We start from the raw sequence: 25,578 nt of genomic DNA on the forward strand, positions 1-25,578 counted from the left end.
TCGAGTTCCAGGACAAGCGCTCCGTAGTTTCTAGGCTCCAGGTCCTCTACCTGATGAAACTCGACTTTTAGGCGAGCGCTCCGTATTTTCGGCGCTCCAGGTCCGCTACCTGGTGAAACTCGACTTCCAGGACAAGGTGGAGGAGAAGGATTTCTACACAGTGAGTATATTTTTATAATATTTAAAGGCAATTGTAATTATATTGCATCTAACATTATTTTAACTTCTCATGTATACAATAAATTATTTCAATTGATTTTTCGTGCAAGCCCAAATTCAGAAGCTATCAATGCGTTTGCAAAATTTCTAATTTTTCATAATTTTCCTACGATCTTCTTGGTGAAATCTGTCAAAGAAAAAATTATATTAATCCTTCAGCAGTATTCTTCATGTGTTCTAATACTGAAAATATTTTTTAGTATTCGAGATGGTATTATATAGCTATAAATGCGCTAATGAAATTTATTATATTGGATGAATTGATTGATTATACTAATCCTTACACAATATTTTCGATATGTTCCTATACTGAAAATATTTATGACTATTGAAGGTACAACCCAAGGTGGTTATCGGTGGTCGTTGGAGGTGGTCGGAGGTGGACGAGGAGGAGGACGAGGAAGACTAGGAGAAGAAGGTGGCTGAGGATTTGTGCTCGGTGAGTAAAACACTTTTATAACATTTGATGGCAATTGTAATTATATTTCATCTAAAATATTTCAAACTTGTCATGTTTACATTAAATTATTTAAATTCATTTTCCGCGCAAGCACAAATTCGGTAGATATAAATGCGCTAATAAAATTTATTATATAATTGATTAGTTAATTAATTACATCATTCTTTACACAATATTTTTAATGTGTTCCTATACTGAGAATATTTATTACTATTCCAGGTATAACCCGAGGTGGTTGGCGGTGGTTGGCGGTGGTCGAGCTGGACGAGGTGGAGGACAAGGATTCGTGCTCGGTGAGTTTAACATTTTTACAATATTTGATGAAGTAGAATCAGCATCAGGAGTAGGATCAGGGGAAGATGTAGAAATAGGAGTAGAAGTAGGAGTAGGAGCAGAAGTAGGTAGGGCGGGGCGGGTCGTGAGAGGGGAGGGGAGGGGTGGGAAGGGGATATTATCATATCAAGTTATCAGTAATAAGCAATTGCGGGTAAAATATTAGCTTACTTTTGTGAGTATTTATGAATATAGCCTCTATGAATATTCATTGTTGGTGTATAAGGTCTGGAAACGTACCTACTTTCTGTAAGAGATGTTGAAGATTTTCAACATAATTATGTTTCAGTTCTGTGCCCCACCTAGTGATCCACTAGTACATATCCTCCGACGTGACATCGCTGTGCTACGTATAAAGAAGAAAAGATTTATTAAGATGCAAATCGCTCCTCTCTTCTTGTCATTGTGCTTTCAGCCATTGTTATGCTGTGTGTTTAAAATTTAAGACAGTATATAATATAGAATAACAGGTACAGCTACGAATATAGCACTACAATAAATCTTATAGAAATGAGCTCTTATTGAGATTTCTCTGTATTTATAACTCGACGCGAGAAGGCAAAAATCAATGTAATGCCATCTGTAAGGTAATTGGACTCGTATTTGCACTACGAGAACTCGTTGGGCATTTTGTGGTGAAGTTTGAAAAATTGTTGTACAAGACATTAAATAACTATAAAAATGGATAAAAAATATTATCCCCAATTGTGAATGTAGCTAATACAGCTTTAACCGTATATTGATTATGTTAATGATCTATTGTTACAAGATCGGAATTAGATAAGCTCTCTAAATACTTTTGTCTAGTCTATTAATTTATATCATGTATATGTAAATGTATATTTCTTCAGTTTATACAATCACTGCACTAGGATTACCCTTGCCACGTTTTATGTTGCGCTTGTGTAATTTGTATATTATTAACCTTACGTTTTACTCTATTTGCGACAAGTTGTGAGTGTTTCTAATTTCTTGGCAATTATTTATGTACATGTATGTGTATATATGTATATCTATACATATGCATGTGTATATACATATATACACATGTTTAAAACTAGATTTTTACAATAAACACAGAGGTTTTAGTATATTCACATACGGATTTCTGTGTATAGGTATACTTGAACTAAAATATCCTTATCTCTAATACGGAGTTCTTCGTAATTCGCATTTGTTCTTGTAACCCAATGTCCTACATACGATGGCAAAAATCGAGATCCAACTTAACTGAGTCCCAAAGCCCTGTTGACATAAAAGCAGCTATTTGATAGAAATTATAGTTTATAGTTTACACAGCCTATTGCATGATATTTCATCATAAACACATATGTTTCAATGTATTTAGGAATAATTTATCAAATGTACAGAGGTCATGTGCAAAAATAAATGAATTCGACCGCAGTTTTATGTATTCATTAGAGCTTTAACAATAAATTTAAGCTTTGTTACTTCTTTTATTTTATTATGGATAATCAGAAACATTTCCGACTATTCGTGCTGTGGAAGCATGGGGATTAAACCAAATGTAGCAAAAGATTAGAAACAGTGTATGTAGAGTACGGGTATTTTTCTAATAATGCAAACACGTGCCGCTAGCTTAGTTTTGACATATCTAGAATACCACGCCTTGCGAATTAGCTTTCCAGACAGAGATGAATGATGATTTTTAAGGACTGCATTATCGTTGTTGAATACTCTATGCCTCGTGGGAAACGAAAATCTGTAACGATAAAATTGATGCACCGGATCATCGTCGACTTTAACTTTTGAAATGTCCTACCATTTTCGAACACCTCCTACCTCCCCCTGCCACCTCCGACCATCAATGGCCACTTTCGACCACCCCCTATCACCTTCTGCCAGCGCCGACCACCTCCTACCATTTCCGAACACCTCCAACCATCCTATTTACCTATATTACTAGATTAGCTATGATATGAAAAGAGAAGAATTATTCGTTTCGAAATGGGATTCTATTCGACACGCGCTCGATGTATCCCATAACACTAATATTCAAAATTATTCCAACAACTTTTCATTTGCTCTCTCGATCTTGAATTTTCATAGGCATAGAATCGAAACGCTGTTTTAGCTGGTCGCAAGTGAAGTATCTGCGTTGGGTGGAGGAGCAGAATTGTTTTTCGTAAAGTATTCGGATGGAAAAAAATTCAGAGTAACTGTAATACATCACGGATGCGCTAATTTTGAACGAGACGAAATGGATGCTTCGTATATGAGACGGTATTTAACGCTGCGTAGTGATTTAAAGACCTAAAAAGGTGATAGGGAGAGAAAGAACGAAGCTTCTTAACACTTCGAGTGTATTTTAACACACATTTGAAAGATACGAGCAAAATTTTTCATCATCCAACTGTCGCAGAACGGCAGCGTTATCAGCTGAGCCGTTAACTGAAGGATATATCTTCAGTCAACGGCTGACCATCGAAGGGCCTGGCCGCTTGAGTCTGGAATCGGCAGGACAGATAAAGTGCGTATTTCTTGTATGAAATGTGAAAACTAAACTCATTATACATCATATCATATCATCATACATCGTACATCATACATCATACATCATACATCATCATACATAGTATTAAAGGTCGAAACCAGAGTTCGGATGTCGGATGTTCAGAAAGTGACGTCACCAATTCAAAATCAGCTAGCCGAATTCCTCAGTCGGGAAACAACCGCGCAGTAGAGCGGACGTAGGAGGATCGCGCTCCGCAAATTTCGAGTACCGGGTTCTCAACCTCTCGGATCCCGCGCTTCGGGTCCGCTACGTATTTCGAGTACCGGATTCTCAACCTCCCAGATCTACAATAAATTATTTCAATTCGTTTTTCGCGCAAGCCGAAATTCAGTAGCTGTCAGTCCGCTAATAAAATTTCTCGACTTCCACGATAAGCGCTCCGTGGTTCCTGGTTCATGTCTACAATAAATTATTTCAATTCGTTTTTCGCGCAAGCCGAAATTCAGTAGCTGTCAGTCCGCTAATAAAATTTCTCGACTTCCACGATAAGCGCTCCGTGGTTCCTGGTTCATGTCTACAATAAATTATTTCAATTCGTTTTTCGCGCAAGCCGAAATTCAGTAGCTGTCAGTCCGCTAACAAAATTTCTCGTCTTCCACGATAAACGCTCCGTGGTTCCTGGTTCATGTTTACAATAAATTATTTCAATTCGTTTTTCGCGCAAGCCGAAATTCAGTAGCTGTCAGTCCGCTAGCAAAATTTCTCGTCTTCCACGATAAGCGCTCCGTGGTTCCTGGTTCATGTTTACAATAAATTATTTCAATTCGGTTTTCGCGCAAGCCGAAATTCAGTAGCTGTCAGTCCGCTAATAAAATTTCTCGCCTTCCACGATAAGCGCTCCGTGGTTCCTGGTTCATGTTTACAATAAATTATTTCAATTCGGTTTTCGCGCAAGCCGAAATTCAGTAGCTGTCAGTCCGCTAACAAAATTTCTCGTCTTCCACGATAAGCGCTCCGTGGTTCCTGGTTCATGTTTACAATAAATTATTTCAATTCGGTTTTCGCGCAAGCCGAAATTCAGTAGCTGTCAGTCCGCTAATAAAATTTCTCGTCTTCCACGATAAGCGCTCCGTGGTTCCTGGTTCATGTTTACAATAAATTATTTCAATTCGGTTTTCGCGCAAGCCGAAATTCAGTAGCTGTCAGTCCGCTAATAAAATTTCTCGCCTTCCACGATAAGCGCTCCGTGGTTCCTGGTTCATGTTTACAATAAATTATTTCAATTCGGTTTTCGCGCAAGCCGAAATTCAGTAGCTGTCAGTCCGCTAACAAAATTTCTCGTCTTCCACGATAAGCGCTCCGTGGTTCCTGGTTCATGTTTACAATAAATTATTTCAATTCGGTTTTCGCGCAAGCCGAAATTCAGTAGCTGTCAGTCCGCTAATAAAATTTCTCGACTTCCACGATAAGCGCTCCGTGGTTCCTGGTTCATGTTTACAATAAATTATTTCAATTCGGTTTTCGCGCAAGCCGAAATTCAGTAGCTGTCAGTCCGCTAATAAAATTTCTCGACTTCCACGATAAGCGCTCCGTGGTTCCTGGTTCATGTTTACAATAAATTATTTCAATTCGGTTTTCGCGCAAGCCGAAATTCAGTAGCTGTCAGTCCGCTAATAAAATTTCTCGACTTCCACGATAAGCGCTCCGTGGTTCCTGGTTCATGTTTACAATAAATTATTTCAATTCGGTTTTCGCGCAAGCCGAAATTCAGTAGCTGTCAGTCCGCTAATAAAATTTCTCGATTTCCACGATAAGCGCTCCGTGGTTCCTGGTTCATGTTTACAATAAATTATTTCAATTCGGTTTTCGCGCAAGCCGAAATTCAGTAGCTGTCAGTCCGCTAACAAAATTTCTCGTCTTCCACGATAAGCGCTCCGTGGTTCCTGGTTCATGTTTACAATAAATTATTTCAATTCGGTTTTCGCGCAAGCCGAAATTCAGTAGCTGTCAGTCCGCTAATAAAATTTCTCGACTTCCACGATAAGCGCTCCGTGGTTCCTGGTTCATGTTTACAATAAATTATTTCAATTCGGTTTTCGCGCAAGCCGAAATTCAGTAGCTGTCAGTCCGCTAATAAAATTTCTCGACTTCCACGATAAGCGCTCCGTGGTTCCTGGTTCATGTTTACAATAAATTATTTCAATTCGGTTTTCGCGCAAGCCGAAATTCAGTAGCTGTCAGTCCGCTAATAAAATTTCTCGATTTCCACGATAAGCGCTCCGTGGTTCCTGGTTCATGTTTACAATAAATTATTTCAATTCGGTTTTCGCGCAAGCCGAAATTCAGTAGCTGTCAGTCCGCTAACAAAATTTCTCGTCTTCCACGATAAGCGCTCCGTGGTTCCTGGTTCATGTTTACAATAAATTATTTCAATTCGGTTTTCGCGCAAGCCGAAATTCAGTAGCTGTCAGTCCGCTAATAAAATTTCTCGACTTCCACGATAAGCGCTCCGTGGTTCCTGGTTCATGTTTACAATAAATTATTTCAATTCGGTTTTCGCGCAAGCCGAAATTCAGTAGCTGTCAGTCCGCTAATAAAATTTCTCGACTTCCACGATAAGCGCTCCGTGGTTCCTGGTTCATGTTTACAATAAATTATTTCAATTCGGTTTTCGCGCAAGCCGAAATTCAGTAGCTGTCAGTCCGCTAACAAAATTTCTCGACTTCCACGATAAGCGCTCCGTGGTTCCTGGTTCATGTTTACAATAAATTATTTCAATTCGGTTTTCGCGCAAGCCGAAATTCAGTAGCTGTCAGTCCGCTAATAAAATTTCTCGACTTCCACGATAAGCGCTCCGTGGTTCCTGGTTCATGTTTACAATAAATTATTTCAATTCGGTTTTCGCGCAAGCCGAAATTCAGTAGCTGTCAGTCCGCTAATAAAATTTCTCGATTTCCACGATAAGCGCTCCGTGGTTCCTGGTTCATGTTTACAATAAATTATTTCAATTCGGTTTTCGCGCAAGCCGAAATTCAGTAGCTGTCAGTCCGCTAACAAAATTTCTCGTCTTCCACGATAAGCGCTCCGTGGTTCCTGGTTCATGTTTACAATAAATTATTTCAATTCGGTTTTCGCGCAAGCCGAAATTCAGTAGCTGTCAGTCCGCTAATAAAATTTCTCGACTTCCACGATAAGCGCTCCGTGGTTCCTGGTTCATGTTTACAATAAATTATTTCAATTCGGTTTTCGCGCAAGCCGAAATTCAGTAGCTGTCAGTCCGCTAACAAAATTTCTCGACTTCCACGATAAGCGCTCCGTGGTTCCTGGTTCATGTTTACAATAAATTATTTCAATTCGATTTTCGCGCAAGCCGAAATTCAGTAGCTGTCAGTACGCTAATAAAATTTCTATTACTTTATAATCTTCTCATAATCTTCTTGGTAAATACGTCGATAAAAAAATTATATTAAACCTCACACTTGAAGGTGTTCGGAGTTGGACGAGGAGGAGGACGAGGAAGACAAGGAGATGAAGGTGGACGAGGACTTGTGCTCGGTGAGTAAAACACTTTTATAATATTTGATGGAAATTGTAATTATATTTGATCCAAAATATTTCAAACTAGTCATGTTTACATTAAATTATTTCAATTCATTTTTCGCGCAAGCACATATTCAGTAGCTATGAATAAGCTTATACAATTTATTATATTATTAAACAATTAATTAATTATTTCAATCCTTATACAATATTTTTGATGTGTTCCTATACTGAAAATATTTACATTAGATTATTTCAATTCATTTTTCGCGCAAGCACATATTCAGTAGCTGTGAATAAGCTTATACAATTTATTCTACTATCAATTAATTAATTAATTATATTAATCCTTATACAATATTTTTGATGTGTTCCTATACTGAAAATATTTACATCACATTATTTCAATTCATTTTTCGCGCAAGCACATATTCAGTAGCTATGAATGATCTTGTACAATTTATTATATTATTAATTAATTGATTAAATACATTAATCCTTACACAATATTTTCGATGTCTTCCTATACTAAAAATATTCATTACTATTCCAGGTATTACCCGAGGTGGTCGGAGGTGGACGAGGAGGAGGACGAGCTGGACGAGGAGGAGGACCAGGTGGACGAGGAGGAGGACGAGGTGGACGAGGAGGCGGCGGGGTGGGTCGTGGGAGAGGACCTCTCCTCTCCTCAGAGGAGAGGAGGGGGAGGGGCAGGGAAGGGGGAGAGGTGGGCGGGGAGGGGGAAGGGATGGGAAGGGAAGGGGAGGGCAGCGGGGAGGGGAGGGCGGCGGGAAGGGGTGGGTGGCGGGGCGGGGGGAGGGGTGGGGAGGGGGGGGCGGGAGGGGGCGGGCGGGTGGGTGGGAGGGAGGGAGGGAGGGAGGGAGGGAGGGAGGGCGGGAGGGAGGGAGGGAGGGAGGGAGGGAGGGCGGGAGGGAGTGGAGGACGGATGTCGATGCAAGCCCGTTAGAGTTATTAGAGCAGTACACCCCCCCCCCCCTGCGCCCCCCCTCCCTCCCTCCCTCCCTCCCTCCCTCCCGCCCTCCCTCCCTCCCTCCCTCCCTCCCGCCCGCCCGCCCGCCCCCCTCCCGCCGCCCTCCCCTCCCCTTCCCTTCCCTTCCCTTCCCTTCCCTTCCCCCTCCCCGCCACCCTTCCCTCCCCGCCGCCCTCCCCTCCCCACCGCCCTTCCCACCCCTTCCCTTCCCATCCCTTCCCCCTCCCCGCCCACCTCTCCCCCTTCCCTGCCCCTCCCCCTCCTCTCCTCTGAGGAGAGGAGAGGTCCTCTCCCACGACCCACCCCGCCTCCTCCTCGTCCACCTCGTCCTCCTCCTCGTCCACCTGGTCCTCCTCCTCGTCCAGCTCGTCCTCCTCCTCGTGCACCTCCGACCACCTCGGGTAATACCTGGAATAGTAATGAATATTTTTAGTATAGGAAGAATAATCGAAAATATTGTGTAAGGATTAATGTATTTAATCAATTAATTAATAATATAATAAATTGTACAAGATCATTCATAGCTACTGAATATGTGCTTGCACGAAAAATGAATTGAAATAATTTATTGTAAACGTGACAAGTTTGTAATATTTCAGATGAAATATAATTACAATTGCCATTAAATATTATAAGAATATTAATTAATTAATTAATGATATAATAAATTGTATAAGATTATTCATAGCTACTGAATATGTGCTTGCACGAAAAATGAATTGAAATAATTTATTGTAAACGTGACAAGTTTGTAATATTTCAGATGAAATATAATTACAATTGCCATTAAATATTATAAGAATATTAATTAATTAATTAATGATGTAATAAATTGTATAAGATTATTCATAGCTACTGAATATGTGCTTGCGCGAAAAATGAATTGAAATAATTTAATGTAAACATGACTAGTTTGAAATATTTTGGATCAAATATAATTACAATTTCCATCAAATATTATAAAAGTGTTTTACTCACCGAGCACAAGTCCTCGTCCACCTTCATCTCCTTGTCTTCCTCGTCCTCCTCCTCGTCCAACTCCGAACACCTTCAAGTGTGAGGTTTAATATAATTTTTTTATCGACGTATTTACCAAGAAGATTATGAGAAGATTATAAAGTAATAGAAATTTTATTAGCGTACTGACAGCTACTGAATTTCGGCTTGCGCGAAAAACGAATTGAAATAATTTATTGTAAACATGAACCAGGAACCACGGAGCGCTTATCGTGGAAGTCGAGAAATTTTATTAGCGGACTGACAGCTACTGAATTTCGGCTTGCGCGAAAACCGAATTGAAATAATTTATTGTAAACATGAACCAGGAACCACGGAGCGCTTATCGTGGAAGACGAGAAATTTTGTTAGCGGACTGACAGCTACTGAATTTCAGCTTGCGCGAAAACCGAATTGAAATAATTTATTGTAAACATGAACCAGGAACCACGGAGCGCTTATCGTGGAAATCGAGAAATTTTATTAGCGGACTGACAGCTACTGAATTTCGGCTTGCGCGAAAACCGAATTGAAATAATTTATTGTAAACATGAACCAGGAACCACGGAGCGCTTATCGTGGAAGTCGAGAAATTTTATTAGCGGACTGACAGCTACTGAATTTCGGCTTGCGCGAAAACCGAATTGAAATAATTTATTGTAAACATGAACCAGGAACCACGGAGCGCTTATCGTGGAAGTCGAGAAATTTTATTAGCGGACTGACAGCTACTGAATTTCGGCTTGCGCGAAAACCGAATTGAAATAATTTATTGTAAACATGAACCAGGAACCACGGAGCGCTTATCGTGGAAGACGAGAAATTTTGTTAGCGGACTGACAGCTACTGAATTTCGGCTTGCGCGAAAACCGAATTGAAATAATTTATTGTAAACATGAACCAGGAACCACGGAGCGCTTATCGTGGAAGTCGAGAAACTTTATTAGCGGACTGACAGCTACTGAATTTCGGCTTGCGCGAAAAACGAATTGAAATAATTTATTGTAAACATGAACCAGGAACCACGGAGCGCTTATCGTGGAAGACGAGAAATTTTGTTAGCGGACTGACAGCTACTGAATTTCGGCTTGCGCGAAAAACGAATTGAAATAATTTATTGTAAACATGAACCAGGAACCACGGAGCGCTTATCGTGGAAGACGAGAAATTTTGTTAGCGGACTGACAGCTACTGAATTTCGGCTTGCGCGAAAAACGAATTGAAATAATTTATTGTAAACATGAACCAGGAACCACGGAGCGCTTATCGTGGAAGTCGAGAAATTTTATTAGCGGACTGACAGCTACTGAATTTCGGCTTGCGCGAAAAACGAATTGAAATAATTTATTGTAGACATGAACCAGGAACCACGGAGCGCTTATCGTGGAAGTCGAGAAATTTTATTAGCGGACTGACAGCTACTGAATTTCGGCTTGCGCGAAAAACGAATTGAAATAATTTATTGTAGACATGAACCAGGAACCACGGAGCGCTTATCGTGGAAGTCGAGAAATTTTATTAGCGGACTGACAGCTACTGAATTTCGGCTTGCGCGAAAAACGAATTGAAATAATTTATTGTAGATCTGGGAGGTTGAGAATCCGGTACTCGAAATACGTAGCGGACCCGAAGCGCGGGATCCGAGAGGTTGAGAACCCGGTACTCGAAATTTGCGGAGCGCGATCCTCCTACGTCCGCTCTACTGCGCGGTTGTTTCCCGACTGAGGAATTCGGCTAGCTGATTTTGAATTGGTGACGTCACTTTCTGAACATCCGACATCCGAACTCTGGTTTCGACCTTTAATACTATGTATGATGATGTATGATGTATGATGTATGATGTACGATGTATGATGATATGATATGATGTATAATGAGTTTAGTTTTCACATTTCATACAAGAAATACGCACTTTATCTGTCCTGCCGATTCCAGACTCAAGCGGCCAGGCCCTTCGATGGTCAGCCGTTGACTGAAGATATATCCTTCAGTTAACGGCTCAGCTGATAACGCTGCCGTTCTGCGACAGTTGGATGATGAAAAATTTTGCTCGTATCTTTCAAATGTGTGTTAAAATACACTCGAAGTGTTAAGAAGCTTCGTTCTTTCTCTCCCTATCACCTTTTTAGGTCTTTAAATCACTACGCAGCGTTAAATACCGTCTCATATACGAAGCATCCATTTCGTCTCGTTCAAAATTAGCGCATCCGTGATGTATTACAGTTACTCTGAATTTTTTTCCATCCGAATACTTTACGAAAAACAATTCTGCTCCTCCACCCAACGCAGATACTTCACTTGCGACCAGCTAAAACAGCGTTTCGATTCTATGCCTATGAAAATTCAAGATCGAGAGAGCAAATGAAAAGTTGTTGGAATAATTTTGAATATTAGTGTTATGGGATACATCGAGCGCGTGTCGAATAGAATCCCATTTCGAAACGAATAATTCTTCTCTTTTCATATCATAGCTAATCTAGTAATATAGGTAAATAGGATGGTTGGAGGTGTTCGGAAATGGTAGGAGGTGGTCGGCGCTGGCAGAAGGTGATAGGGGGTGGTCGAAAGTGGCCATTGATGGTCGGAGGTGGCAGGGGGAGGTAGGAGGTGTTCGAAAATGGTAGGACATTTCAAAAGTTAAAGTCGACGATGATCCGGTGCATCAATTTTATCGTTACAGATTTTCGTTTCCCACGAGGCATAGAGTATTCAACAACGATAATGCAGTCCTTAAAAATCATCATTCATCTCTGTCTGGAAAGCTAATTCGCAAGGCGTGGTATTCTAGATATGTCAAAACTAAGCTAGCGGCACGTGTTTGCATTATTAGAAAAATACCCGTACTCTACATACACTGTTTCTAATCTTTTGCTACATTTGGTTTAATCCCCATGCTTCCACAGCACGAATAGTCGGAAATGTTTCTGATTATCCATAATAAAATAAAAGAAGTAACAAAGCTTAAATTTATTGTTAAAGCTCTAATGAATACATAAAACTGCGATCGAATTCATTTATTTTTGCACATGACCTCTGTACATTTGATAAATTATTCCTAAATACATTGAAACATATGTGTTTATGATGAAATATCATGCAATAGGCTGTGTAAACTATAAACTATAATTTCTATCAAATAGCTGCTTTTATGTCAACAGGGCTTTGGGACTCAGTTAAGTTGGATCTCGATTTTTGCCATCGTATGTAGGACATTGGGTTACAAGAACAAATGCGAATTACGAAGAACTCCGTATTAGAGATAAGGATATTTTAGTTCAAGTATACCTATACACAGAAATCCGTATGTGAATATACTAAAACCTCTGTGTTTATTGTAAAAATCTAGTTTTAAACATGTGTATATATGTATATACACATGCATATGTATAGATATACATATATACACATACATGTACATAAATAATTGCCAAGAAATTAGAAACACTCACAACTTGTCGCAAATAGAGTAAAACGTAAGGTTAATAATATACAAATTACACAAGCGCAACATAAAACGTGGCAAGGGTAATCCTAGTGCAGTGATTGTATAAACTGAAGAAATATACATTTACATATACATGATATAAATTAATAGACTAGACAAAAGTATTTAGAGAGCTTATCTAATTCCGATCTTGTAACAATAGATCATTAACATAATCAATATACGGTTAAAGCTGTATTAGCTACATTCACAATTGGGGATAATATTTTTTATCCATTTTTATAGTTATTTAATGTCTTGTACAACAATTTTTCAAACTTCACCACAAAATGCCCAACGAGTTCTCGTAGTGCAAATACGAGTCCAATTACCTTACAGATGGCATTACATTGATTTTTGCCTTCTCGCGTCGAGTTATAAATACAGAGAAATCTCAATAAGAGCTCATTTCTATAAGATTTATTGTAGTGCTATATTCGTAGCTGTACCTGTTATTCTATATTATATACTGTCTTAAATTTTAAACACACAGCATAACAATGGCTGAAAGCACAATGACAAGAAGAGAGGAGCGATTTGCATCTTAATAAATCTTTTCTTCTTTATACGTAGCACAGCGATGTCACGTCGGAGGATATGTACTAGTGGATCACTAGGTGGGGCACAGAACTGAAACATAATTATGTTGAAAATCTTCAACATCTCTTACAGAAAGTAGGTACGTTTCCAGACCTTATACACCAACAATGAATATTCATAGAGGCTATATTCATAAATACTCACAAAAGTAAGCTAATATTTTACCCGCAATTGCTTATTACTGATAACTTGATATGATAATATCCCCTTCCCACCCCTCCCCTCCCCTCTCACGACCCGCCCCGCCCTACCTACTTCTGCTCCTACTCCTACTTCTACTCCTATTTCTACATCTTCCCCTGATCCTACTCCTGATGCTGATTCTACTTCATCAAATATTGTAAAAATGTTAAACTCACCGAGCACGAATCCTTGTCCTCCACCTCGTCCAGCTCGACCACCGCCAACCACCGCCAACCACCTCGGGTTATACCTGGAATAGTAATAAATATTCTCAGTATAGGAACACATTAAAAATATTGTGTAAAGAATGATGTAATTAATTAACTAATCAATTATATAATAAATTTTATTAGCGCATTTATATCTACCGAATTTGTGCTTGCGCGGAAAATGAATTTAAATAATTTAATGTAAACATGACAAGTTTGAAATATTTTAGATGAAATATAATTACAATTGCCATCAAATGTTATAAAAGTGTTTTACTCACCGAGCACAAATCCTCAGCCACCTTCTTCTCCTAGTCTTCCTCGTCCTCCTCCTCGTCCACCTCCGACCACCTCCAACGACCACCGATAACCACCTTGGGTTGTACCTTCAATAGTCATAAATATTTTCAGTATAGGAACATATCGAAAATATTGTGTAAGGATTAGTATAATCAATCAATTCATCCAATATAATAAATTTCATTAGCGCATTTATAGCTATATAATACCATCTCGAATACTAAAAAATATTTTCAGTATTAGAACACATGAAGAATACTGCTGAAGGATTAATATAATTTTTTCTTTGACAGATTTCACCAAGAAGATCGTAGGAAAATTATGAAAAATTAGAAATTTTGCAAACGCATTGATAGCTTCTGAATTTGGGCTTGCACGAAAAATCAATTGAAATAATTTATTGTATACATGAGAAGTTAAAATAATGTTAGATGCAATATAATTACAATTGCCTTTAAATATTATAAAAATATACTCACTGTGTAGAAATCCTTCTCCTCCACCTTGTCCTGGAAGTCGAGTTTCACCAGGTAGCGGACCTGGAGCGCCGAAAATACGGAGCGCTCGCCTAAAAGTCGAGTTTCATCAGGTAGAGGACCTGGAGCCTAGAAACTACGGAGCGCTTGTCCTGGAACTCGAGGTGCACCAAGAAGCGAACCTAGAGCGCAGGATCCAGGTGGTAGAGAACCCGGTACTCGCAATCTGCGGAACGCGATTTTCAAACGTCCGCTCTACTGCGCGGTTGTTTCCAGACTGAGGAATTCGACTAGCTGATTACTATAGATCGATGACGTCAAGAGAAAAAAAAATTTCGGTGACGTCACTTTCTGAACATCCGATCATCCAAACTTTGGTTTCGAACTTTAATACTATTTATGATGTATGATGTATGATCTATGATATGACAAGATGTGTAATGATTTTAGTCTTCACATTACAGACAAGAAATACGCATGTTATCTTTCCTGCCGATTCCAGCGGCTTGGCCCTTCGATGGTCAGCCTTTGACTAAAGACATATTCTTCAGTCAACGGGTCAGCTAATAACGCTGCCGTTCTACTACAGTCGGATGATAAAAATTTTTGCTCTTACCTTTCAAATGTGTGTTAAAATACACTAGAAGATTTAAGAAGCTTCGTTCTTTCTCTCTTTATCAAAAAAAAAAAAAAGAAATCGCCGACAATCACCTTTTTAGGTGTTTGAATCATGCCACTGTGTTAAATACTGTCTCATATACGGAGCATGCATTTTATCCCGATCAAAATTGGCGCATACGTGATGTATCACAGTGGCTATGAATTTTTTTCCATACGACCACTTTTTGAAAACAATTCTGCTTCTCTACCCAACGTAGATGCTTTACTCGCCACTGGCTAAAACAGCGTTTCGATTCTATGCCTAGGAAAATTCAGGAGCGAGAGAGCAAATGAAAAGTTGTTGGAATCATTATGAATATTAATGTTATGGAATACATCGCGCGCGAGTCGAATAGAATCCCAATTCGAAATGAATGATTCTTCGATTTTCATATTATAGCCGTATTATTGTAAAAAATCCAGTTTATCTCCGGGAAAATTATGAAATGTTTAGTTTCGATGATTGCAGCGCATTGAGACTGCGGCCAATCGATTCCTCTCGCAAAATTACGTCGGTGTAGTGCACCAAATAATTCATTCTACTTTCATCTAAAATGTAATACGTTTTAATTCAAAAAAACGAAGCACCTAGTCTGTGATCTGAATGTTTGTTCATGAAAGATCATGATATAGATATATGTTATGCGAATTTTTTGTGATATGATTGGATCATGTTAAGTTATAGAACGCATACGACCCCGACAATAGGCATATTTTCTGTGAATAGTTGTACCTGGCGGCAAGTTTTTGCGCGAGAGGTAACTTTGGGGGATTCGAATAATACAACACAATTACAACTAACCATATTTTTTTCTGCCTTCTTTCTAAAATACATCGTGTAATATCCGTTAACAACTCATAAGTAGTTGCAGTATAGTGGAGTTTCGGTAGTCTATGATTTATGGTAGATTAGTTTCGGCAAAGAACAGTCTTCGGCCCGCCATTTCACAGGTGCACATATTTGTATTTAAATTAGCCTATTAGGAGCCTCGCTTCACTAGATTTTTGAACAAATGAAGTTCAGACGCAATTATTCCGCGTAACTCAAACATGTGTTAAATATTCAATGTTGAGATACCATCAGGATTACCGTAGATGTAAAGAGCAGAGTGGCGCAGTGGAAGCGTGCTGGGCCCATAACCCAGAGGTCCGTGGATCGAAACCACGCTCTGCTAGGAATTTTTGTTTTTATTGACTAACAAAATATCAACCAACCGCGAGTCAATCATTTATCAGAGAAACACTGCGTGTACTTATTGTATTTTGGAAATCTTCTGCACACATACAGTTGCAAGCAGTACGTGATAATCTCGCTACAATCTGTATTTAATCGCCTTAATCAACACTGTGTTTTTGCATTCAGTCCGAAACAAATCATCCATAATACGTATACATACCCATTCGTACTTGACAAAATTGGGATACCTCATACGGTTTCCATACCTGTAAAGTAAATCAAGTAATAGGTCGATTGACGCATGATGTTTCTGATTTTTATTCAATAACTACATACGTCGGCATTTGGCTATATTTACAATGCTCGATGGGCGTGTAATTAACGCGACATGGTACAAAACTAGATAAAAATAAATTCTCAAAGTTTGCAAATAACCTACAGATTCGAAAAGAACCAGTTTCATGAAAAGTATTTCAATTCTTAAAATATCAGCTAAGTTATGGCAGAAAGCGATTATTTTTATTACCGCCAAATTATCTTCCGAGATAATAGTTGATAAATTTTTCAGCCGACGAACTCAAATACATCTACAAGTAGTACCAAAACTCTTTCCTACTGTTTCAAGGCTCTTTTGATCATTTGGGTCAAACTCTTCAATAAAATTATTTATTGTTAATTATTATACGATTTCACAGTCATGTAACACCAATTAACTGAAGTATTCGTAAAGTCAACTCCTATATAAAAGTCATAGCAATCACAAATTTCCCATTTGTGGCTATAGTACGATTTCGTGAAAACGATATACAACATACATATATGTGTATATGTATACAATGTATGCATATATATTCTTATATAGCAGAGATATAATTACTTGTAACTAATTTTGTTCAATTAATACGTTTTCAGCGATATAAAATTAATGCATATCATACCTGAATATACAAAAAAAAAATGAAGGCTTCATTGCCTGCAATGTATTCAAATGCACTCTGTATTACACAACATGTATACTCGCTAATAGACAAACATATAATTCCAAGGCTTATTCTCAAGTAAAAAAATTTCAAAAACATGGTAAAATAATTTTCACACTAAAAATTGTTCTAAGGAAAAATATAACTTTCTTTAATACGTAAGTAATTCGATTAAAGTCATCTTCGAGACAAGTAACAACTCAGATATTTCCAAATACATACATAGGTTTTACTCTAAATGTTATCAGATATCACATGATGCATTCTACAGTGAATAACATGTACAGGTTTTATAAGCGTGTGAAAAATTTATAATTTTAACATCCAGTAAAAATTTGGTATTTACTTTATTTATCATTTTTATCCAAACTTTGATGAAACTTCTTGAATACTGATGTGTATAACGATAGGTGAAATATTTGAATCTGATAATCATACTCAAAAAGCGAGAAGAAACACATTGAAACGCAATAATTTATTTCATTAAGTAAAAGTAATTTTGTTCAGTGGAAGAATTGACAAGAATTCAACATTGTACCTAAATTATCTATATAATATCTCAGTCTCTCTGAATGCCTAATACACCGGGTCATAGGAACTTATACTATTGTGATCAGCAACATACATGGATTGTTCCATACAAGTATATTGGAAATAGTTTCCAGCTAGAATACCTTACAGACAAGTTTACGTTACATGTTCTTGTGATGATTAGTTTTCACAGATTTTTCAACCGTAACATGTGCCTCCAACTGTTCTTCAGTTGGAAATGACACACCGCATACATTACACTTTTTACGTGGATAATTTTCGTTACTGTGACGGTCCATAATGTGTCTTTCTAAGGTTCTATAGTCATAGAACACCTTGTCACACAACTCGCATTGTAATACACTACTGTGCCTGAGCATATGCTTTCTAAACGATTTTGTTTTTATGCTTTTTTGACAAATAGAGCACTGCAATTTATTGTTACTAAAGTCACTGTGAACAGTTCGAAGATGATTCAATTGATTCGCTTTTGAGCGATACGTTTTCTTACATGTATGACATGGAAATCCAACTCCACGATGATAGGCTTCGTGTTTTTGTTTCGTTCTATGACTCTGAATCTTTTCGTTGCAAATTGAGCATGCCATCCCGCGATTGTGTTTCTTGTGCGCATGTATACTCCTCGCCATTTCGTTAGGAAATTTCTCTAGGCATTGATAGCACTGGAATGGAAAATTTGGGTCCAAGTGTTTGGATCTCATATGGCTGTCCAACCATGTCACATTATTGAAAACAATATTACAGTTGGGGCAAGGATGATTTTCGTTAAAATCTTCTGTGTATGGTTCTCCCTGGTCAATTATGCAAACGTGATCATCTACAGCAGCAATACTATTCAACTTTTCCTTACAATATGGACACTCAATACACTTTGGATGCACCGATGCTATATGAGCGTCCAATGCTTTTATACCAGAAAATTTAATACCACACGTACACGACCTCTTCACCATTTTTTTATGCTTTTCAATGTGCTTTGACAACTTTTCTCTACTACCAAGGAATATTTTGCAATTTTGACACTTGTGAGTTGTCGCGCCTTTGGGCATTACACCTTTTTGAAACAGGAACTCTTTGCACAAATCTCTCAGTGACAGAACTTGTCGTTTATTCTGGCCAAAAATCTTACTTGTACCATTTTCTATTACTGTACTACTACGATCTGCATCACACAAATCCTCAATTTCGACATCCATGTCTTCTTCAACCACTTTCAACTTGATGATACAATGGTTTTCACTGTACTTCGAATTTTCTGGAACAAGGCTTTCAATTGGATCGTCAAATTCACTACTGTCTGAACTGTTTGATGATGAATCTGAGGTCTCATCACATATTTCAAATTCTGCAGCATCATGATTATTTCTGAATAACACTTCATCACTACCTTCTTTGCTAACTATTTCATAAGAATTATTCTTTTTCTTAATTGTTATGCTGATACCTGAGTCCCTGTCGCTTGCTGATCGTGTTTCCAAAGGTTTAACACTATTAGGACTGTTTAAGAACTTGCAGGTAGATTTGTGAGTGAAAAGAATATATGCGTTACGGAAAGATCTACCGCACAAACATTGTTTTTCTGAATATCTTTCAGCATCTCGTTCAAGTGTTGCAACAATTGGATTTTGCACCATTTCAATAAAAGCACTACGTTCTTTGATGATACTTGATCTTGTCCTTGGAATGTTTTGCTTAGCATTACTATCGTCATCTTGTACTGTAACGGCAGTTGCTGAAGTTTCTGAATTTAGTTTGCATCTTGGTTCGAAGTCAATTGACTTGTGGGTTTGCCTTATATTGGATTGAAGTTCAATTTCATTACTGATTTTGTGCTTATCCTTGTGTTTACAGAGACCTATATTATGTAGGTTCTTCCTACCGCAAATCTCACATGACAAGAGATTTTTTGGGTTTTCTGAATTAAGTTGTTCTTCACGCGGGCTCATGCTACGCATCTTTTTGTGTACTTGGTTACTGGGCATATTTAGTTTACGTTTAGATATATTTCTATTATTTTGATTGGTACAATATCTATTCTGTCGTGATATAGGTATTGCTTCATCCACTGTTTTCGATCCACTCTCCGGCATAACAGAATTCAATCGTTCAAGTTCTAAAATGGACCCAACTGGCTCATTCGAATTCTGGTCAGAGACGGTGTCCAATATACCTACAGATTTAACTTTATGGTATTGTATTGTATGTTTTCTAATATTTTTGTAAGATCTGTTACACAATTTACACTTAGTGCTACCAGTTGTTGGTGGTAAAATCTTGACGACAGTTTGGAGGTCACTGTTTTCATCAGATATAAATTTTTTGTTCAATTGGTCGTTACTACTGTCCTCAGAATCAGATCTCTGTTTTAAAGCAACAGTTTTATTGAAATTATTTGAAAATTTATCTTTCTTTGTTGTGGCTTTCTTAGGTAACGTAATATTATGCACTTCTTCTTGATGGTCTGAAAAATTTTTGTAATTGCAGAATTCTTTGCTGCAAACTTCGCAGTGGTATAAATTAACACGACTTTTTTCAGCTAATTGAAATTGTGGCAAAGACTTGTTACCATTATTGAGAATTGGATGATACTCAATGTAAGGTTTTGGTAAATGTGGATCACCAATAAGGTTTAATGACAGGGTTTTATCAGGTATGAATGTCATGGGTGTTTTGTTGCAAAGTATTTCATCAGGGGTTACAGGTTCTCTCTTTATCCAATCCTGAATATCTTCAAGGTGTGTATCTTGCATTCTTCGTATTAGCTGTAGTGTCTTCCATATATTGTCGCATCTCTCCAGTTTGACAACAGGAGTTTTCAATCCGTGAAGAATTGGCAGGTTTGGATTCAAATCCATTATTTTGTCCTAAAATGATAAAGACTTGAATTTGATGTGTCAAATCAACAATTCAATTTGTTCTACCTATATACTTGAATTAAAAAATGAACTAGGCTACTATTCTGGGATTGTTACGACAGTAAGCCAAAAATAAAGAAACTCAAGAAACCAGCATGAGGCAAATGCCATGTACTCGTTTGAAAAGCGCAATTGCCAACAACTGCACAATATCTGTTGTAATTTTCCGTTCGCGATGTAGATATGGCCAGAGAAAAGTGATTAGCAGCTGGCTAGAAACATATTCGTTATATGACTAGCAACGGAAACAAACTCTGGACATTCAAGCAAATGCTCTTGTCAGAGTTTCTTTATTTCACAGGACAAGCAATACGTTATCAATGAGCATGGACTGCATAAGAAATGTGTAAGTAACAGCAGTAAATCCGACCTGCATGCAACAGCAATGTATGTTGTACAATTAACATCACACATTTAACACAAATAACGGTTATAACCTCAACCAGTATTCATCCAATGGTTTTAGAGAAGTAATTTTATCATATTTACTTACTCCTTACTTTATAAAAATTTCATAAATGTCAAATTAAAGTCTTTCAGTGTCAGCCATTGGTTCTTAAATTCCTTGCTGCGACGTGATTTGTAATTCGAAACGCGGGCGCGACGACGTAGACGCCATTGATTACTTATTTTTAGAGACGTAGCATATCAGTATACAATTGATCGACACTATATTGTCAACTGATCGTTCCGCATACATTATAACACAAGTTCCTTGTCGGATTTTTACTAACGATGAATCCACTATTATGCATCAGTGACATCGAGCCGTCATTTTATAACCTATATCGACCGCGTCACCTCGGTTTACCACTAACCACGCTACTAACGCTTTCGCTCTGTAGGTTACCCAGTAATTGTTACCTTCCATCATCAGTTTTCAATACGCGTCACTACTGTCAAATACTTTGTTGTAAAACCGTCAGAGTGCGTGGCGATTCGTGCTATCTTCATATAGGATAGGACATCTTATACGTATGCGGCACATGATGGCATGGCCACAGGACCACCACAGGGACCACAGGTCACAACCGAGCGTTAATCACGTAACAATGAATATGCGTATGGGGATTCTGGAATCGCAAAGTCTTAAATCCACGGGCAAATTCTGGAAATTGGGATTGCCGATCGTACTCGGCAATAGAAAGAAAGCTGCGATACAAGGTTTATATTCGTGGTCAGGATGTACAAGTATACGCTTTGCATTAATTAAGTTAAAACTATACTCATCTGACAGACGGAAAAATCAGGGAATGTGAAAAGCACTTTTTCTACGTAATGTTCATAGACATAAATGCACTCAATACTATTCAGTTTTGAAACACGTCGTCAGACATAGAGTTTGTGCACATTTAAATCAGGCCGCGTACAAACAAAGCCTATCATCTCACCATCTGAATCCTAGTCATCAACCAACAACGTAATTCACACATGTAATCATTGTTTGAAAATAGCTGTTATTCAAGGTACTATGCAATAATATATGCTGCAAGTTGTTGTTAGATACATAGCTCCCAGTTCTGAATGATTTTTATACTCCCAACGAATACCAAACCACCAACAAAAAAAAAAATGCTATGTAGAATTGCTCCTCAATCGTACCACTAAATTCCTTGCTCTCTATGGAACGGATGTCTTGTCTTGCTTGAAATGTTTTAAAAATTCGGGGATTCCCAGTACTCGTTCTCTCGTTAACTTCAAGGGAAATATACGACGAATGTCCAGCCTGAACAACGGAAACTCATGGTCGGATGACTGTTGTTACTTTTAAAAAATTTTAAAAAGGTGCGTTCCAATATAAAATTCACCGCAAGTTGTAGCGAGAACGCACAGAACTGACGTCTTGCGACGCGTCCTACTATACTGCGTGTGAAACTACATCGACATCTGATTTTCACTACCAGCAGCGGGCAGACGGTTACTCGACGAAGATCGAAATGACGTGGCTGAGCTTCGAGCCACGGGCGAGTCCATTATCAGAGCGAAACCGTCGAATGTTATAATGAAATAGCCTGCAGTTGTAGTTTGATTTGGATTTTGGCACTGGTTTCCAAAATTTTCACCTCATTACCAAATCAGCATTTCCATTAATGTGGTCTAGAATTCTTTCCGAAATCGACAAATTTCGTTCCGCGCGTTTATGCTCTTCATCTGGTGTGGTTTGGGTTTAAAGCACTTCTCAGGTGATAAGTCTTCGGATACGTGAAATCACCATCCTAGCATAACAGATGTATGAAAGGATTTCTTTAAAACATTATGATTTCGGAAAAATGGTTGGATTATAGAGTCTACGACCAAATAGTAATCTCACGCAAATATAACGTCATCAGGATGCCAAATCAATACCCATCCCGAAACGAATTACACTGTCTGAAGTGAGGTCTAAGGTATTGCGCGCAAGTTATACCCACTTCGCCAAGTTATTCAAAACTGCGAATATCATAAGCTGGCTGATTCAGGGGCTCCAATACCTTGCAATTTTTCAATTTTCACCAGTTGACCGTGTCATCAAAACTGACGTTAAAGGTACAGCATTGGAAAGCGTATTCGAGAGCGTGTTGTAATTACCATCCAATCCTAGCGGTTAAAAACTACCGATATAAGACTACAACCTGATCATACATATATAGTATGCTGTTATTTGCGATTTTTCTAAGAACAACTTTAAAAAACCTAACATGTTTCTTCAGTCAGACTTTGCCATTCGCATTCTAACTTCTATACATACAAAGTCCTGTTAAATTACGGTAAATTTTCGGCAATTCTTTCGAATACCGGAAAGTTAATGAAAGATTGTCGATTCCATGGTTCGAAGAGCTGTATACATCCATCAATATGTAACATACAAATTATTTAATGTACGGGATTGCGAGGTTTGGATAAAATATTAAATAGCGAATACTACGCCGGAAAAACCTCATTCTAAATACAAGCGAACATTTTCAAAGGAAAAACACACGTTGTTGCCACAAAGTTCCAAATAAATAATCGAGACTTCTATTGAATTCGGACTTTAAATGCGCAGTTCCGATTCGGTAAACATTGGATCTCTGTGCGGTTTGCTTGATGTAGCTACATCCAATGATCAATAAAGCTTGGAAGGGTTTATGGTGTTTGAAGGACCAGTTTGATTAAGCTGGCGCTAGGATAAGATGAATTTATACTTAAATATCAGGTTACAGAGTAACCATTACCGTATGCCAGTAGTGCAGTGTGCGCACATTGAGTATTCCTCCGGAAATGAAACTTTCACACTTCGAAAGTCGAAAACGGGTGTGGATATAATTTCATACACACAATTTAAGTAGCTAGTAATGTACGTTGACTAATCATTATACCAAAAGTAGAGCATGCTGCTCTTGCTTGCTTCGTTTGTTCTACTACAACGACTGCAGAGTTTTATGGATTTTACCGCGGATAATAAATAAACTAAATAGAATAGTTATAAAAATAGCATGGTCGTTCATCGCGTAAGGTTGGACTATAAATCTTCAACGTACTAATGAATCTGGTCTTTGCAAATCAGCGGCGATACTTCATTGGCCTTATTTAACGCTTTACACATTATAATATCAGCTACGATTATTCTAGTCATTTTTCGCGGCACACTTTTGCAAAAGGGTCCTATTTCGGTAAATCAACAGTTACGAACAAATACATGTAATGTAATGTTATTTTCACAATGTTTTGTAATGATTGAAGTTAATTATTAATAGTTGATGATAATATACTCATTGTTAGTCAAACGGCGTTCCTGAAAATCTGGTTTATTAAAATAGCAGTTCAACAATCACAGTTTCTGATCATCAGTTGCATATTTGCACGATCAAATTTCACTGACAACGAACCGGTAAAACAGTCTACCACCTCCTTATATCCTCTCCCAGTCATGTAGGCTTTGCTGCTGCACTCGTCTGTTTTAAAAATTGCGTATTTCGTGTTTAATAATTACCGAATGTGCCTGTACACTAATCTGTAATTAACCCATGCAATTTTTTCGTTACCTATACCTATGTATCGTATGATAATTGTCACCTTATCATCCAGTTTGAAACCTGGACGATCTTGAATGTGTGCTTTGAGGAAAATAAACAGTCCATTATCTTTCAATTTCCTTCAAGTATTAACATTCAAATTCCAATCGATTATCAATTAAAATTTTTGCAACCATATCCACAGCGCTGACTCTCGGTTCATCATTGCAAAACATCTTTATTTAAACGACCGAAAGCACTCAACAATTGACCACATTAACATCGCAGGTGTTGCAGTTCGCCGGTAACGAAACACAACAGACGTATTGTCATTTATAAATGAACCAAGTGATTACGTCAGTATACCGAAAGCCATACACACTGACGTACGCGTTGTTTTTCTATTAAATTTGAACTCGTTGATTTACGGTACTTATTGTTGTGTCTTCAAATACGTAAGGATGTAGAGGTGTGTGAGTCAAAATCATGCTAGGCTAATGAAAATTACACTAATTGTTCTCATTTCTATTTAAAACACTTGAGTACAATTTCAAAGCAATTGTCTGTACCATACCAGAATTATTTTACCTTCAATTTTTCTCGATTTTATATTGAGTCAGACAGTTTTCTATAAGAATCAATGTAATATCACGAAAAATTAAAAGTAAAACAACTCCAATATGGTTCCGGCTTCCAAATTTTACACAGGTGAAAGAATAGCGAACGCGCGTCTATGAGTAAGTCCTGAATCTTGATTTATGCGCCTTACGACCCACTATCAGTTGCTCACAAAAGTTACGTAGTTTGCGTAAATACCATTTCCTGGCTCCGCCGTTAATTTTTCAACTCACCTGAAAACTTCGAAATTGTACTCTTCTCTAGTAAATACCAGAGTAGATATACATACCGGTTTCCGAATTAAACTTGCCATTGAAACATGATGACAACCCAACGATCCAGAGATGTAGTTATGTACATTACATAGATAAAACGTACATGTTTTATTTAACACGTTACGTGGCTGAGACGAGTTGAAAAATCTCATAGAAAAAA

The 25,578-nt window shown here is 38.0% G+C and overlaps 1 protein-coding gene and 1 non-coding gene across 8 annotated transcripts; one reads left to right on the top strand and one right to left on the bottom strand.

The window, feature by feature from the left end:
- The first annotated feature begins 16,030 nt into the window (after window positions 1–16,030).
- Trnam-cau (transfer RNA methionine (anticodon CAU)) lies at window positions 16,031–16,102 on the top strand. Its single transcript has one exon. It is a non-coding gene; the product is annotated as a tRNA-Met (tRNA).
- A 1,442-nt stretch (window positions 16,103–17,544) lies between these two features.
- On the bottom strand, window positions 17,545–25,570 carry LOC124302205 (gastrula zinc finger protein xFG20-1-like). 7 transcript variants are annotated; one of them, XM_046758105.1, is made up of 2 exons: window positions 25,433–25,570; window positions 17,545–20,500 (listed from the first exon to the last, which is right to left on the bottom strand). In XM_046758105.1, exons 1-2 carry the CDS (start codon window positions 25,568–25,570, stop codon window positions 17,777–17,779), a joined length of 2,862 nt encoding a protein of 953 aa, XP_046614061.1. In that variant the 3' UTR covers window positions 17,545–17,776. The 7 variants fall into 7 exon arrangements, with proteins under 7 accessions (XP_046614061.1, XP_046614117.1, XP_046614099.1 ...); XM_046758161.1 differs by lacking the exon at window positions 25,433–25,570 and adding an exon at window positions 23,746–23,874; XM_046758143.1 differs by lacking the exon at window positions 25,433–25,570 and adding an exon at window positions 22,154–22,450.
- Between the last annotated feature and the right edge of the window lie 8 nt (window positions 25,571–25,578).

The sequence above is a fragment of the Neodiprion virginianus genome, chromosome 1, assembly GCF_021901495.1.
Source record: "Neodiprion virginianus isolate iyNeoVirg1 chromosome 1, iyNeoVirg1.1, whole genome shotgun sequence".
Lineage (NCBI taxonomy): Eukaryota > Metazoa > Arthropoda > Insecta > Hymenoptera > Diprionidae > Neodiprion > Neodiprion virginianus.

What these genes read in the sequence shown, in the direction of transcription:
- LOC124302205 (XM_046758105.1), bottom strand. Translation starts at nt 25,570, where the DNA reads ATGAGATTTTTCAACTCGTCTCAGCCACGTAACGTGTTAAATAAAACA. An exon ending in CAAGTTTAATTCGGAAACCG is followed by an intron (nt 20,501 to 25,432) that starts GTATGTATATCT and finishes TTATCATTTTAG; the next exon opens with GACAAAATAATGGATTTGAA.